We start from the raw sequence: 17,337 nt of genomic DNA, 5'->3' as shown, positions 1-17,337 counted from the left end.
AGTCACATGTCAGCTGGACCAGGTCAGGTGGCAGATTTCCTTCCCTAAAAAGCATTAATGAAGCATTTATGTAAAGCAAAATTGGCTGCATGGCTGTAATTAGGCTAGTATTTTTTTTAAAATTACAAACTTTCTTGAACTTAACCTTCACCATCTACCAATGTGTGGGATTGAAAACTCATGTCTCAGAACATTAGCTCCAGATTACTGATCCAGACATTATCACCTCACCACTGCCTCTGGCACTACTGAAGAAACTGTAAGTGAGGTTTTATTCACACAAGACAATGACAAGTTTAAATCTCCACCTGATCTGCTGCTCAAAACCACCTTCATTTCGCCTATCAGTTTCCCAAACCATCGGAAACTCATGTTGCTCCCTAAAAATTTGGATTGGCTGTGAGAGACATCAATCACAAAGCCCATCCTCTCCTCTTCCTCTTCCAGAACTGGTTCACTTCCTGTAGGGCCTGAAAAATCAAGTGAGATGGTGAGTGAAGGAGTAGCCTTTATACAAATTGTATCCCCTAATAGCGACGCCAGTCTTCAGGCAGACTGGCTATCCTGTGGGCAGTCGGGGTGAAAATGTCCCTTGTTCTGTGTGAGAAGATCCAGCTGAGACAGCTGTTTAATCAGCGCTTTGTGCCGAACTGTTTGACTGGAGCTGTGTGTTGAATACTGAGTGTGTTTATTGGAAGCATTTCCCTTCTGATTTCCAGGCTGAGTTTTGTCGATGGCTCATTCCTGAATATGAGAAGCTGGGGTGTTATTTTCTGGGAGGTGCAATTTCTGAGGATTCGTCCTGGTTTCCTATTGTTGAGTTGTGTGTGTGTATATGTGTGTGTGTGTGTGTGTGGTGGGGGTCGTCTGTCTGTATGTGTGCGTTCATGCATGTCACATCGTCCAGTCGTGAGATTGTCGTGGGCTGGACATATAATTGAGAATTGTAAATCTTCCGTGGACCCCTCCAATGCCAGCACGTCATTCCTTAGATACGGAGCCCAAAACTACTCAGACTGTTCCAAATACGGTCTGACCAGAACTTCATAGAGTTTCAGTAGAACATCTCTGTTGTTTTATTCTAACCCTCTCGAAATGAATGCTAACAATGCATTTGCCTTCCTAACTGCTAACCGGGACCCTGTGGCAGTCCTGACTTATGTAACAATTACTCATGAAGTTTGATCTTTCAGCAATTCCCATTTCACTGGACTGTCCACGAATGTCTATGTCTTTCTGACAGTCATCAGGGTAGTTACCCAGCAACTGTTAGGCTGCTGAAAAGTTGATCTAATACCAGGGTAACTAAGTAAATGACTATCCAAATGTCTCCTGCACTCCCACCCTACCCCAGACCAGCTAAGCCCTCAGCCGTCCAAAAACGACTGACCTGATTAACCGCTCCCCCCCAACAAAACTTTCCAGCCGCTCCCCTACCCACCAAACTCCTAGCTAAACTGATCTAGATAACCCCACCAAACACCCAACTAACTCTCCTGACTGGATCCCTGACCCAATCATGCATTGTACCCACTTAACCACCTCACTCACTGACCCACGAAACCTTCTGCTTCTCTGACAGTGCCTTCCAAACCTGTGATGTCTACCATTAAGAAGGACAAGGGCAGATACATGGGAACAACATCTGCAAGTTCCCTTCTAAGTAAGGCACCATCCTGACTTGGAAATATATCATCACAGCTTGTCGATACAGTGTGGAGCTGGAGGAAACCAGCAGGTCAGGCAGCATCAGAGGAGTAGGAGAGTCGATGTTTCGGGCCTAGACCCTTCTTCATTCCTTCACTGGTGCTAACTCAAAATCCTGGAACTGTCTTCCTATCAGCACTCTGAATGTTCCTGCACTCTGAGTATTCCTACACTCTGCAGTGCGTAGGAAGTGTGCAGAAGACTGCAGCATTTCAAGAGGACAGCTCACCAGCAACTTCTCAAGAGTACTTCAGAATGAGCAAATAAATGGTGGCCCAGTCAGCAAAGTCTATGTCCCATGAATGAATTTTAAAAAGCCGCACCCACTTTCCCATCTCAGTCACCAATCTCACCTACTTATCAACTTGCCCAAGTAGCCATCTGTTCATTATATAAGACCATAAGATAGAGGAACAGAATAAGGCTATTTGGCCCATCAAGTCTGCTCTGCCATGTTTTTCAACCTCATTCTCCTGCCTTCTCCTGAAATCCTTAAACTCCTTACCAATCAAGCATCTATCTATCTCTGTCTTAAATACACTCAATGACTTTGCCTCCACAGCCTTCTGCAGCAATGAGTTCCACAGATTCTCCACCCTTGGCTGAAGAAATTCGTCCTCGCCTCAGTTCTGAAGGGTTGTCCCTTCAGTCTGAGGCTGTGCCTCCCTCTCTCCTCCCAGTTGAAACATCTTCTCCACGTCTACTCTATACAGGCTTCTCAGTATTCTGTAAGTTTCAACCAGATCCTCCCTAATTCTTCTAAATTCTATCAAGTACAGACCCAGAGTTCGCAACTGCTTCTCATATGATAAGCCCTTCATCCCTGGGATCATTCTTCTAAATCCCCTCCAATGCCAGCACATCATTCCTTAACCCAAAACTGCTCATACTCTTCCAAATGCAGTCTGACCAGAACCTTATAGTGTCTCAGTGGAACAGCTCTGCTGTTTTATTTTAGCCCTCTCAAAATGAATACTAACAATTTGCCTTCCTAATTGCTAACTGAACCTGCATGTTAACCTTAAGAGAATATTGATATAGGACTCCCAAGTCCCTTATAGCTTCAGATTTCCGAAACCTTTACCTGTTTAGAAAATAGTTTACACTTCTATTCTTCTAACCAATTTACATAACCTCACAGTTATCCATGTTGTATTCTATCTGCCACTTCTTTGCCCACTCTCCCAGCCTATGCAAATCCTTCTGCAGCCTCCCTGTTTTTCCGTGTCCCTCCACCTGTCTGTTTGTCATCTGCAAACTTGGCAACAATGCTCTCAGTTCTTTTGTCCATTTTGTTAATGTATAACATGAATAGTAGTGGTCCCAACAGCGAACCCTGTGGAACGCCACTCATCACTGGCTGCCATCCTGAAATAAAACCCTTTATCCCTACTTCCGGCTTTCTGCCATTCAACCAATCCTCTATCCATGCCAGTACCTTTTCCCTAACACCTGGACTCTTATCTGAATTAGTGGCCTCCTGTACAGCACCTTGTCAAAGGCCTTCTGAAAATCCAAATAGATCACGTCCACTGGCTCTGTGTTATTTAACTCACTCGTTACCTCCTCAAAGAATTTTAACAGATTTGTCAGGCATGACCTCCCCTTGATAAAGTCTTGCTAACTCTGCCCTATTTTACCATGTACTTCCAGGTACTCATTCTTAATAATAGACTCTAAAATCTTACTAACAACCAATGTCAAGCTGACCAGCCTACAGTTTCCAGTCTTCTGCCTCCTTCCTTTCTTAAACAGGGGTGTTACATTAGCAATTTTACAGTCCTCTGGGATCCTCTCTGACTCCAGTGATTCCTCTACAATTTCCTCAGCTAACTTCTTCAGAACTCTGGGGTGTAGTCCATCTGGTCTGGGTGATTTATCCACCTTCAGACCTTTCACCTTCCCCCCCACCCATGCCTTCTCCTTAGTGATTGCCACTATCCTCACCTCCGCCTCCTGACTCTTTTAAAGTTCTGGAATGCTGCTGGTGTCTTCCGCTGTGAAAACTGATGTAAGATACCTATTTGGTTCCTCCATCGTTTCTTTGTTCACCATTACTACTTCTCCAGCCTCATTTTCCAGCAGTCCAAAGTCCACTCTTGCTTATGTCTTACCTTTTGAATATATAAAAAAGCTCGTGCAAACTTCTTTTATATTTTTGGCTAGCTTACTCTCATATATCATCTTCTCCCACTTATCGCATTTTCAGTGATCCTCTGCCAATTTTAAAGGCTTCCCAATCCTCTAGCTTCTCACCCACCTTCACCACATCGTATACTTTATCTTTTGCTTTTATGCTGTCCTTGACTTCCCTTGTCAGCCTCCCCCGAGTATGTTTCTTCATCCTTTGGATGAACTTCTGCTGTGCCTCTCACATTACCCACAGAAACTCCTGCCATTGCTGCTCCACCATCTTTCCTGCCAGATTCCTCTTCCAATCAACTCTGACCAGCTCCTCCCTCATGTCTTTACTCATTTGTGATACTTTTACATCTGATTCCAGCTTCTCTCTCTCAAACAACAAGGTGAACTCTATCATATTATGGCCACAGTCCCCCAGGGTTTCCTTCGCCTTCAGCTCCCTAATCAAGTCTGCCTGGGGGTGCGGCTTGAGGTGGGAGGAGGGGATAGGTGGGAGGAAGAACAGGTTAGGGAGGCGGGGATGAGCTGGGCTGGTTTTGGGATGCGGTAGGGGGAGGGGAGATTTTGAAGCTTGTGAAATCCACATTGATGCCATTGGGCTGCAGGGTTCCCAAGCGGAATATGAGTTGCTGTTCCTGCAACCTTCGGGTGGCATCGTTGTGGCACTGCAGGAGGCCCAGGATGGACATGTCATCTGAGGAATGGGAGGGGGAGTTGAAATGGTTCATGACTGGGAGGTGCAGTTGTTTATTGCGAACCGAGCATAGGTGTTCTGCAAAGCGGTCCCCAACCCTCCTCCCACCTCAAGCTGCACCCCCATTTCCTACCTACTAACCTCATCCCGCCCCCTTGACCTGTCCGTCCTCCCTGGACTGACCTATCTCCTCCCTACCTCCCCACCTACACTCACCTTTACTGGCTCCATCCCCGCCTCTTTGACCTGTCTGTTTCCTCTCCACCTATCTTCTCCTCTATCCATCTTCTATCCGCCTCCCCATCTCTCTCCCTATTTATTTCAGAACCCCCGTCCCCTCCCCCATTTCTGATGAAGGGTCTAGGCCCGAAACGTCAGCCTTCCTGCTCCTATGATGCTGCTTGGCCTGCTGTGTTCATCCAGCTCTACACCTTGTTATCTCAGATTTTCCAGCATCTGCAGTTCCTACTATCTCCTATCAGAACAGCTCCCTCCTTCACCAGTTCTGATGCCAATGACCCATGAATTCAAAACTGTTTGTCCCACAACAATCTTTGAGCCACAGCATTTACCTGTAATCTTATTCAGCCTGTGACAATTTGCTTGTAGTTCAGATAGTAATCCATGGATTATCACCTTTTTGATTCTGCCTTTTAATTTAGCCCCGAGCTGCTCATATTCCCTCAACTGAAGCATTTTCCTCTTTCTATTTATATCATTGGTACCCACGTGGACCATGACAACTGGATCTTTCCCCTCCCACTCCAAGTTTCCCGACAGCCCATTTGAGATATCCTGAAACTGAGCATGCGGCAGTTAACACAGCCTCCGGGACTCTTGATGCTGGCCGCAAAGATCAGTGTTTATTCCCTTGATTATACTGTCTCCAATTACGAATACATTTCTGTTTTCCTCCCCTTCTTGAATGGCTCCCTGTACCGGGGAGCTATGGTTCGTTTGCTACAGCCCACATCCACAAAAGGAACAACAATCTCAAATCTGTTAGCTAAGCCCAAGGGGTGAAGCTCTTCAGCAGTACCTTTTGGATACCTCTATCTGCCTCCTGTCCCTGACCACTGACCAAATTAGAGCTATTTAATCTAAGGAGTGTGACTGCCTCCTGAAACACAACATCCAGGTAACTCTTTCCCCCACCTACTCTCAGCCAGAGTTCCTCAAGCAATCAATATATTGCTACAGATGTGGTCACTGTGAACCACATTGGAGTCCACCAGCTCCCACATCATGCAGTTACAACATGTTGTCTGGCCCAGCATTTCTATTTTAATTACTTAGCTCTTAATTTGATTATTCAAATTTTGTACTGGTCTTTTAATTTCTAACCTGTAAATATTTCCCCCTATTGACCTTCTGTCTGAAAGTAATCTATAAGAGATGCTATTAATTTGACTATCACCAAACAATGAACTTATTGTTTACCCGTAATGTCATTCTTTTGTTCTGGGCCTCTGATCCTGGGCTTCAATTTATCCTGTCAAAACAAACAAGTATACCGTTTTGGATACTGTTGAGGGGGACGACTTACCCTGGTAAGCCATGGGGTACAGGTCTCTGGCACAGAGTCTGTCCCTGTTGCTCAGAAGGGAAGGGGGGAGAGGAGGAGAACATTAGTCATTGGGGACTCCATAGTTAGGGGAACAGATAAGAGATTCTGTGGGAACGAGAGAGACTCGCGGTTGGTGTGTTGCCTCCCAGGTGCTGGGGTCCGTGATGTCTCGGATCGTATTTTCGGGATCCTTAAGGGGGAGGGGGAGCAGCCCCAAGTCGTGGTCCACATAGGCACCAACGACATAGGTAGGAAAAGGGATGGGGATGTAAGGCAGAAATTCAAGGAGCGAGGGTGGAAGCTTAGAGCTAGAACAAACAGAGTTGTTATCTCTGGTTTGTTACCCGTGCCACGTGCTAGCAAGGTGAGGAATAGGGAGAGAGAGCAGTTGAACACGTGGCTACAGGGATGGTGCAGGAGGGAGGGATTCAGATACCTGGATAATTGTGACTCATTCTGGAGTAGGTGGGACCTCTACAAACGGGATGGTCTACACCTGAACCAGAGGGGTACCAATATCCTAGGGGGGGAAATTTGCTAATGCTCTTCGGGAAGGTTTAAACTAATTCAGCAGGGGGATGGGAACCTGAATTGTAGCTCCAGTGTACAGGAGGTTGAGAGTAGTGAGGTCATGAATAAGGTTTCAAGATCGCAGGAGAGTACCGGCAGGCAGGAAGGTGGTTTGAAGTGTGTCTACTTCAATGCCAGGAGCATCCGGAATAAGGTGGGTGAACTTGCAGCATGGGTTGGTACCTGGGACTTCGATGTTGTGGCTATTTCGGAGACATGGATAGAACAGGGACAGGAATGGTTGTTGCAGGTTCCAGGGTTTAGATGTTTCAGTAAGATCAGGGAAGGTGGTAAAAGAGGGGGAGGTGTGGCATTGTTAGTCAAGGACAGTATTACGGTGGCAGAAAGGACGTTTGATGAGGACTCGTCTACTGAGGTAGTATAGGCTGAGGTTAGAAACAGGAAAGGAGAGGTCACCCTGTTGGGAGTTTTCTATAGGCCTCCGAAAAGTTCCAGAGATGTAGAGGAAAAGATTGCAAAGATGATTCTGGATAGGAGCGAAAGTAACAGGGTAGTTGTTATGGGGGACTTTAACTTTCCAAATATTGACTGGAAACGCAATAGTTCGAGTACTTTAGATGAGTCAGTTTTTGTCCAATTTGTGCAGGAGGGTTTCCTGACACAGTATGTAGACAGGCCAACAAGAGGCGAGGCCACATTGGATTTGGTACTGGGTAATGAACCAGGCCAGGTGTTAGATTTGGAGGTAGGTGAGCATTTTGGTGATAGTGACCACAATTCGGTTATGTTTACTTTAGCAATGGAAAGGGATAGGTATATACCGCAGGGCAAGAGTTATAGCTGGGGGAAAGGCAATTATGAGGTGATTAGGCAAGATTTAGGATGCATAGGATGGAGAAGGAAACTGCAGGGGCTGGGCACAATTGAAATGTGGAGCTTGTTCAAGGAACAGCTATTGCGTGTCCTTGAGAAGTATGTACCTGTCAGGCAGGGAGGAAGTGGTCGAGCGAGGGAACCGTGGTTTACTAAAGAAGTTGAATCTCTTGTCAAGAGGAAGAAGGAGGCTTATGTAGAGATGAGGCGTGAAGGCTCAGTTAGGGCGCTTGAGAGTTACAAGTTAGCCAGGAAGGACCTAAAGAGAGAGCTAAGAAGAGCCAGGAGGGGACATGAGAAGTCTTTAGCAGGTAGGATCAAGGAAAACCCTAAAGCTTTCTATAGGTATGTCAGGAATAAAAGAATGACGAGAGTAAGATTAGGGCCAGTCAAGGACAGTAGTGGGAAGTTGTGCATGGAGTCTGAAGAGATAGGAGAGGCGCTAAATGCATATTTTTCATCAGTATTCACACAGGAAAAAGACAATGTTGTCGAGGAGAATACTGAGATACAGGCTATTAGACTAGACGGGATTGAGGTTCATAAGGAGGAGGTGTTAGCAATTCTGGAAGGGGTGAAAATAGATAAGTCCCCTGGGCCGGATGGGATTTATCCTAGGATTCTCTGGGAAGCTAGAGAGGAGATTGCAGAGCCTTTGGCTTTGATCTTTATGTCGTCATTGTCTACAGGAATAGTGCCAGAAGACTGGAGACTAGCAAATGTTGTCCCCTTGTTCAAGAAGGGGGGTAGAGACAACCCTGGTAATTATAGACCAGTGAGCCTTACTTCGGTTGTGGGTAAAGTGTTGGAAAGGATTATAAGAGATAGGATTTATAATCATCTAGAAAGGAATAATTTGATTCGGGATAGTCAACACGGTTTTGTGAAGGGTAGGTCGTGCCTCACAAACCTTATTGAGTTCTTTGAGAAGGTGACCAAACAGGTGGATGAGGGTAAAGCGGTTGATGTGGTGTATATGGATTTCAGTAAAGCACTTGATAAGGTTCCCCATGGTAGGCTATTGCAGAAAATACGGAGGCATGGGATTGAGGGTGATTTAGCGGTTTGGATCAGAAATTGGCTAGCTGTAAGAAGACAGAGGGTGGTGGTTGATGGGAAATGTTCATCCTGGAGTTCAGTTACTAGTGGTGTACCTCAAGGATCTGTTTTGGGGCCACTGCTGTTTGTCATTTTTATAAATGACCTGGATGAGGGCATAGAAGGATGGGTTAGTAAATTTGCGGATGACACCAAAGTCGGTGGAGTTGTGGATAGTGTGGAAGGATGTTGCAGGTTACAGAGGGACATAGATAAGCTGCAGAGCTGGGCTAAGAGGTGGCAAATGGAGTTTAATGTGGAAAAGTGTGAGGTGATTCACTTTGGAAGGAGTAACAGGAATACAGAGTACTGGGCTAATGGTAAGATTCTTGGTAGTGTGGATGAGCAGAGAGATCTCGGTGTCCATGTGCATAGATCACTGAAAGTTGCCACCCAGGTTGATAGGATTGTTAAAAAGGCGTACGGTGTGTTAGGTTTTCTTGGTAGAGGGATTGAGTTTCGGAGCCATGAGGCCATGTTGCAGCTGTACAAAACTCTGGTGCGGCTGCACTTGGAGTATTGCGTACAGTTCTGGTCACCGCATTATAGGAAGGATGTGGAAGCATTGGAAAGGTTGCAGAGGAGATTTACCAGGAATGTTGCCTGGTATGGAGGGAAGGTCTTATGAGGAAAGGCTGAGGGACTTGAGGCTGTTTTCATTAGAGAGAAGAAGGTTAAGAGGTGACTTAATAGAGACATACAAAATGATCAGAGGATTAGATAGGGTGGACAGTGGGAGCCTTTTTCCTCGGATGGTGGTGGCTAGCACGAGGGGACATAGCTTTAAATTGAGGGGTGATAGATATAGGACAGATGTCAGAGGTAGGTTCTTTACTGAGAGAGTAGTAAGGGCGTGGAATGCCCTGCCTGCAAAAGTAGTAGACTCGCCAACTTTAAGGGCATTTAAATGGTCATTGGATAAACATATGGAATAGTTTAGGTTAGATGGGCTTCAGATTGGTTTCACAGGTCGGCGCAACATCGTGGGCCGAAGGGCCTGTACTGTGCTGTAATGTTCTATGTTCTTACAAAGTCTAGGGGTTCTGCTATATCGCAATAGTTGTGTTCCAGTGCAACATCACATTATAGGAAATCGCGCTATAGAAATAATGGGGCCTATGGGAAAAGCGGGGTCGGGGCAGACCACCAAAAAATATCACTCAAAATCACTTAAAAGTCACTTAGAAGTATTACACAAAGGACGCATAATAATTATATTTTCCAAAATTCTTCCTCACCTGTGTCGCTTCATTCTTATAACTACAGTTATAATTACAGTTTATCAGACAGGTGATGCTGCAAAGAGGCAATACATTCACGAATCTGACATTGTATTTGCAATGAAGTGACAGCTGGGCTTTAGATAGAGTTCTGTCACTGGAAATGCCAGCAGTGGTCAGTACTGCCTCTGGCAAATGCATGATAGTGCGAGCATGATTCAAAAGAGGTGAGCAATGCAAAATTGTGTAAGATAGAGCTCACAGCCAGCAACCCTCCATGAAACTTCCCCGAAATTGACACATCGGCAATTTTTAGTAAAATTCCCTCCTCTATTTAAATGCAGATCTGACCTGACATTCCATCGGCACAGACTTCTGGATAGATTTTCAAATAGGTGAAGCAAAGGAATCTGACCTTCCTTTCCTATGTAGCCCATTGGCATTGAAGTTAATTGCAGGATTAAAATGCATTGTAAACCTGGGTAACATTGTATTCAAAATAGTGCTGGAAAAGAGCAGGTCATAACATAGACAACTTTTGGTATAAATGATTTACACAAGCAAGTTCAAAAGTTCTTACAAATGTAACAAATTCTAGGCAAAAATACTACACACGACGGTGCATACTTTAACAGCACTCATTATTTTAAACTATATTTCATTTTTTACTTACACCATTAATTTAGCATTTAAATAATGCTGATGCAGTTAATGTGTTCAGCATAACTCTTTAACATAAGACTCCACATATTTTTCTAATAAGACAGTTGTTCTCTCTATGATATATTTGAGGTTTATGGCATACAATCCAATTACTTTTTTCAAATGAGCTAATTATGACTTACTGTGAACATTTACACGGTCTGCAATGATCAAAAAAAAGAAATTTTCCTTTGACAAAGCCTGTGATGTCGATGTGTGGTTGGTGAAATTGCATTACAGCCAACACAACGTTTTAGAAACAACATTCCCCTATTCATCAGTCACATTATAGCCAAATCGCATTGCCGGAATATGTGTTATAACACCCCACCCACCCCCGTATAAGCCAAAAATGGTAAACAAAAAGCACCTCATTCACCTCTGCACTGAATTCCCCAAACTGTATAATCACTCTGGATGTGATCTCTCCTTCTCGACTGCACAAAGCTTCCTGACACATTCAGATTAAACTTTTAAACATACCATATGACAGCAAGTGAGTAAAAGGGATTGTGGTTTATGCACCGATCCACTTCCCAGTACTCCGTTTAGCTTTCTGCACGAGGCAGTTCTTCAGGGTCCTGTATCGGAAGTACTTTTGGCATGCAGTCCCTGTTGTAATGTATCAAATGCGGTAGCCACTATTTGCACAGCAAGCTCCCACAAACCACTGCTTTTTGGGGATGTTGATCAAGGGATTAATGTCAGCCTGCAGACCATGATTAATTTCCCGATTCTTCTTCAAAGTTGTGAGAATACTCTCACATTACTTAGAGCAGAAAGGGCCTTGGTTTAACATTTCACCTGAAAAATGGGACCTGGGACAGTTCAGTACTTCCTTAGTGATGCATTGTATTGCCACCCTCTATACTCACATCCTGGAGAGGACCTTGAAGACACAACTTGCTGACTCAGAGATGAAAGTATTACCTGTTGAGCAAAGGTGAACAATCAACACAGTTCTACAACCCTTTAAGATCTCTGCTCCCCTGCAATTTTACTCACCATTGATGACAGTGCCTTCAGCCCCCTAGGCCCTAAGATCTGAAATACCCTCACTAAACCTCCACACCTCTCTGCACTTCTTTAAGATGTTTCTTCAAACCTCCCTCCCTGATCAAGCTTTTGGCAATCTCTCCTCGTAATCGTCTTATGTCGCTTGCTGTCAAACATAGTCTGACAATATAATTTGAAGCATTTGGGGATATTTTACAATGATAAAGGTGCCATAGAAATCCAAGTTGTTGTTGTTCCTGGTGGAATGTGGGGGACATTGAGGTCTGAAGTTCTTGTTTGGGTATATGAATATCTATAAACTGAGTTCCCATCAAATCAACATTAATTAAATGAAAATTCAAAGCAATTTTTGCAAGTCCTTGATTGTGGAGATTTGATCTTTACATGTATTGTTTAACAGCTCAGTGTGGAAAAATAATGAGTCCAAGATTAAGAGATAAAAAGGTGTATAGCTGGATGAACGCAGCAGGCCAAACAGCATCAGAGGAGCAGGAAAGCTGACGTTTCGGGCCTTGACCCTTCTTCAGAAGTTTCTGAAATTTCTGATTTCTGAAGAAGGGTCTAGGCCTGAAACGTCAGCTTTCCTGCTCCTCTGATGCTGCTTGGCCTGCTGTGTTCATCCAGCTCTACACCTTGTTATCTCAGATTCTCCAGCATCTGCAGTTCCTACTATCTCGAGTCCAAGATTAATGTTGGTGACACAACAAGTGGTTTTAATCAAGCAGAAAGCTCTTAGTCAAAAACCTAACTTCAGCACAAAGGCTTCTGGGATCTCTCAATGTAGACTTCAAGATAATGCGACAGTGAGCTCCATAAAGCTCCATTAATCTTTTTGTAATCAACCAGGAGCCTGTCATCAACCAAACACTGACACTGGCTCACATAAGAATAATATTTTCACAGATTAGCAAAAAGAAATTGGGAAATGAGGTTGTTTGATAGGAGGGTCTTGGAGGAAGGTGAGGTGGAAGGTTTTGGGGAAGGAATTCCAGAGATTAAGGCCATGGCAGTTGAAGACACAACCAACAATAATGAAATGATTTAAAATGTGAAATGTTTAAGAAGCCAAAATTAAAGAGTATAGAGATCTCAAGATGTTCTAGAGTTAGAGGAAATTACAAAGTTAGGCAGAGTGAAGCCATGAAAGGGATTTGAAAACAAGAATGTGAATTTTAAAAGCAAGGCATTGCTGGACCAAGAGTAAGTACAAATCAGCGAGCATGAATCATACTGGGTGTGAGTCAGGAAACAGGCAGCAGATTTAGGAAAAACTTTGGATGGTATCATACTGTCTGAAAGATGAGGCTGTGATAGAGTCATAGAGACATACAGCACGGAAACAGACCTTTCAGTCCAACTTGTCCATGCCGACCAGATCTCCTAAACTGAACAAGTCCCATTTGCCTGCATTTGGCCCGTTAACTCTCCAAACCTTTACAGTCCTTGTCCAAAGGTCTTTTAAATGTTGTAAATGTACTCACCTCTACCACTTCCATATACACACCATCCTCTGTGTGAAAAAGTTGCTCCTCAGGTCCCTTTTAAATCTTTTTTCTTTAACCTTAAACCAATACCCTCTAGTTTTGGACTCCCCTACCCTGGGGAAATGCCTTGGCTATTAACCTTATCTGTGCCTGTCATGATTTTATAAACCTCTATAAGGCCACCCCTCAGCCTCCTACGTTCCAGGAGAAAAAAAGTCCCAGCATATCCAGCCTCTCCTTATAACTTAAACCCTCCCGTCTCATTAACATCCTTGTAAATCTTCTTTGTACTCTTTCAAGTTTAATAACATCTTTCCTACATCATGATGACCAGAACTGTATGCAGTACCCCAAATTTGGCCTTACCAATGTTTTGTACAGCTGTAATACGACATTCCAACTCCTGCACTCAATCTTCTGACTAATGAAGGCAAGCATGCCAAACATGTTCTTCACTACCTTGTCTACCTGTGACACCAGTCTCAAGGAACTATGTACCAGCTCTTGTTCCACAACACTCCCCAAGGCCCTGCCATTAACCGTGTAAGTTGTGCCTTGGTTTGTCTTACCAAAGTACAGCTCCTCGCATTTATCTAAATTAAACTTGATCTGCCAATCCTTCGACCGCTGGCCAAGTTGATCAAGATCCCATTGTACTCTTAGATAACCTTTTTCACTATCCACTGTACCACCAATTTTTGTGTCATGTGGCATTTACACATGTAGCAATTTTGATGGCGATAGGCACATTTTCAATTTAAGACTCCAGGAGTTGAGCCTCACCCAGCGCGAGTGGACATTCCCATGCTCCCTGAGGACCATATCGTATTTCATTTTGAGGGTAAAATTGTATAATTACTACCAAGGTTTAGTGCCAGATTCTTCCTTTTTCTGCCAGTTACCTCCACCACTGAAGCTGGGTAGAAGTACTGATTTTGCTATTGTTTGTTGGTCCCTTCGTAAGTTATATATCTCAGGAACAAATTAACAGATTTAAGCACAGGACATGGACCAAGAAAGCACTGATTTGCCTTTGACAAAGATGTAGATCCAGATCTAAAAAAAAGGTTTTTTTCACAGCTTTATAGTTAAAAATATTTGCTGTAACGATACTGAGATGGTGAAAAACGCTGATTATAAATTTTATTGGTATGTATTATAGGATAAAAATCTGACATTAAAAGATGTCTGACAGTCAAGTGAGGAAGAAGAAAGGCATTGTATCTGATTTCCTCCACACAGGGGAATATCAGACCAGCACTTAATGTGGAACAGCCTCTAACTGAGGAGCCAGTACAGAAGAGAACATTGGAAGAAATCATGTTTTGTTTTTCTGTCTTGCAGAAGGATTGCACCATACTACACAAGAGAATACAGAAAGGACAGACACCACAGATAGATCCTCACTATAACCCACAAACAACTGTACAACGGTGGGAAGATATCCAGTCCCTTCACAGCATTGACCAACACAGGGAAGGTTGGGCAGTGTAACCATCATCTGGAAATCGGTCAGCTGTGGGTGATCAGTCAGGGTGATACTGGGAAGAAGTGTAGTGGTTCCTAGTGTGGTGAGAGCTTCAATCATTCATCGAAATTCATGAACTGCTGACTCATGAAAGAGTCAGTTGAGAGGCAATTCAAGTGCCAAGCTCATTAGATCCCTGAATAACACAAGGACAGCCAGATGGAAGAGAAACAATTCAAGCAAGAGGTATGTGACCAAGACTTCACACAGTCATCAACACTCATAGATCATCAAAGCACTCACACTGGGGAGAAGTTGTTCATTTGTGAGGTCTGTCAGAAAGCATTTCCCCGATCCTGCGATCTCCTGAAACATCAGAGAATCCACACAGGAGAGAAACCATTCAAGTGTGAGGTGTGCGACCAGGCCTTCACACTATCATCAACACTTGTGAATCATCGACGCATTCACACTGGGGAGAAGCCATTCAAGTGTGAGGTGTGCAGCGAGGGTTTTGCACAGGCATCAACCCTATTGTATCACAGACGCATTCACACAGGGGAGAAGCCATTCACATGTGAAGTCTGCAACAAATCATTCTCACACTCATCTTCCTTCCGAAAACACCAGCGCATTCACACAGGGGAGAGGCCATTTAAGTGTGAGGTCTGCGACAAAGCCTTCACCAGCTCAACATCGTTCCTCATGCACCAGAGGAACCACACAGCAGAGAAACCCTTCAAGTGTGAGGAATGTGACATGGCTTTCACGCAATCCTCTGATCTTCTGAGGCACCAGAGGGTCCACACAGGGGAGAAACCCTTCAAGTGTGAGATGTGTGACAAGGCTTTCACACGTTCAGCAACACTTGTGAGACACCGACGCATGCACACTGGGGAGAAACCATTCACATGTGAGGTTTGTGAGATGGCTTTCACCCAATCCTCTGAACTCCTGATGCACCAGAGGATTCACACTGGGCAGAAACCCTTCAAGTGTGATCTGTGTGACCAAGCTTTCACACGGTCAGCAACACTTGTGAATCACCGACGCATTCACACTGGGGAGAAGCCATTCAGGTGTGAGATATGCAACCAAGCCTTTGCACGGTCATCAACACTTGTGAATCACCGACGTGTTCACACTGGGGAAAAGTTATTTGTCTGTGAGGTGTGTAATGAGGGTTTTACACAATCATTGGCACTGGTCAGTCATCAGCACAATCACACAGGAGAAACTATTCCTATGTGAGTTGTGTCCTCTGAGCCATTGGTATCTTTGTGCACAGGAACATATTCACACAAGTGGAAACTGTTCACTTGTAAGACATACTACAAAACTTTATAAAATCATCATATCTCATGCTCCATCACAGAATCCACATGGGAGTAACTCTATAAGTATGAGGTTTGCAATAAGACCTTTGTTTTTAACCTTCCTGATGTGCAATGTTTGTGAGACAGTATTCACCCACTTCTTCAATCTGACAAAGCACCAGTTAATCCACACCAATGAAAAATCATTCAAGTCTTACTAGACTTTGCCACAGGAAAGTGTTGTAAGAAAAATCATGTTTAATAATTAGTCTGCAGTCTCATTACATGTCAACCTAATGTTTTATATGTTTTGATTGTAATCAGCATCACTGTTTCCATGATGACTGCACCTGTTGTCTGTGAAGATGCAACTGCAACCTGACAAGTGAAATCTCCTACATGACCTAAACCTATGTGCAATGCTATGACTTATGCATTTTAATTTATTGGTATAGCCGTTGCTGTGAACTCAATCAACATTGAATGGACCACAGTCTGCAGCCGTTAACCTCTCAGCAATGACCATTTATCAGTCATACTCAAGATGCAGAGGGATGTTGAAAATGTCCCTTTGTGTGAGAAAGCAGCTGTGAATTTTGAAGTTTTCAGTTCTGCATCCTGAATTAGATCAGTCTTTTAATGTAGCATTAACTTGTAATGCCTAAAAGAAAAACACTTACTTTCCTTCAAATTATATAATAGCTGTGGTTCTGGAAGCTTACAAATTAAATATTTTCTTAATTAGCATTGTGCAATTTTTGCTCTAGTTACTTATAAACATGTAGCAGTTTTTGTCAGTGAATCTTCTGACATCCTTACACACTGTAACTCTGCACTGATTTCTGCATGCTATGTGTAAATTTTATGTATGAAATAAGTTGGTGGCTTTTCTATGAGTCTTAAAGCTATGTGTGTTTTTGTAACTTTTGTTAAATTTAATTAAACTGTGTCAAGTAGTATCACTTGCTGTTGAACTCTACATCAGTGAAACAGTACTTTAGGCCATAACTCTATTAAAAGCTTGTCTCAATGAGAATTGTAAAGGATCTGCAGGATTGAGACTTTTGCATCAATTAAACATTCGAGGACAATGAGCCTCGAGTCTATGATTAGCACCAGAAATCACCAGCTCCCCCTTATCACAAAAAATGTACACGGAGACGATCATAAGATGTCTCGTTATTCGGATAGAAAGATTGAATTAACGAATAAATGCATTGTAACGAGAGGGACAACTTAATAAGTGACTGGCATCTGAGGTAAATAGCACTGTTTTTTTAACAGGCAGCGACATCAGTAGTGGCTGCCACCCTTCATAAATGTATCAGAGACTGATCAAACACTGCCTGACCCGAACAGAGACTGGTCACACACTGTTTGAACCAGGGACCAGGAACACCAGTCTTAATAAACATCAGGCAATGCATTAAAAGCCAGTGGCTTTCTGTTGTAAAGATGCAGAGATTGAAGTTGAGAACTCATACAGACTGGAAATTGTACACAGCTTTGAACAGGAGA

At 43.6% G+C, this 17,337-nt stretch overlaps 1 protein-coding gene across 3 annotated transcripts; it reads left to right on the top strand.

Annotated features, from left to right (window-relative positions):
* The first annotated feature begins 237 nt into the window (after window positions 1-237).
* LOC109915362 (zinc finger protein 271-like) lies at window positions 238-16,781 on the top strand. Of its 3 annotated transcripts, XM_048616885.1 has the most exons (3): window positions 238-490; window positions 14,380-15,673; window positions 16,144-16,722. In XM_048616885.1, the coding sequence occupies exons 2-3, from the start codon at window positions 14,723-14,725 to the stop codon at window positions 16,180-16,182; spliced, it is 990 nt and encodes a 329-aa protein (XP_048472842.1). In that variant the 5' UTR covers window positions 238-490; window positions 14,380-14,722; the 3' UTR covers window positions 16,183-16,722. The 3 variants fall into 3 exon arrangements, with proteins under 3 accessions (XP_048472842.1, XP_048472839.1, XP_048472840.1); XM_048616882.1 differs by having other exon boundaries at window positions 14,380-16,776; XM_048616883.1 differs by lacking the exon at window positions 238-490 and adding an exon at window positions 1,582-1,663 and having other exon boundaries at window positions 14,380-16,781.
* The last annotated feature ends 556 nt before the right edge of the window (window positions 16,782-17,337 follow it).

This window comes from Rhincodon typus, chromosome 35 (genome assembly GCF_021869965.1).
Source record: "Rhincodon typus isolate 14 chromosome 35, sRhiTyp1.1, whole genome shotgun sequence".
Classification (NCBI taxonomy): domain Eukaryota; kingdom Metazoa; phylum Chordata; class Chondrichthyes; order Orectolobiformes; family Rhincodontidae; genus Rhincodon; species Rhincodon typus.
This window is presented reverse-complemented; position numbering and strand designations above follow the sequence as displayed.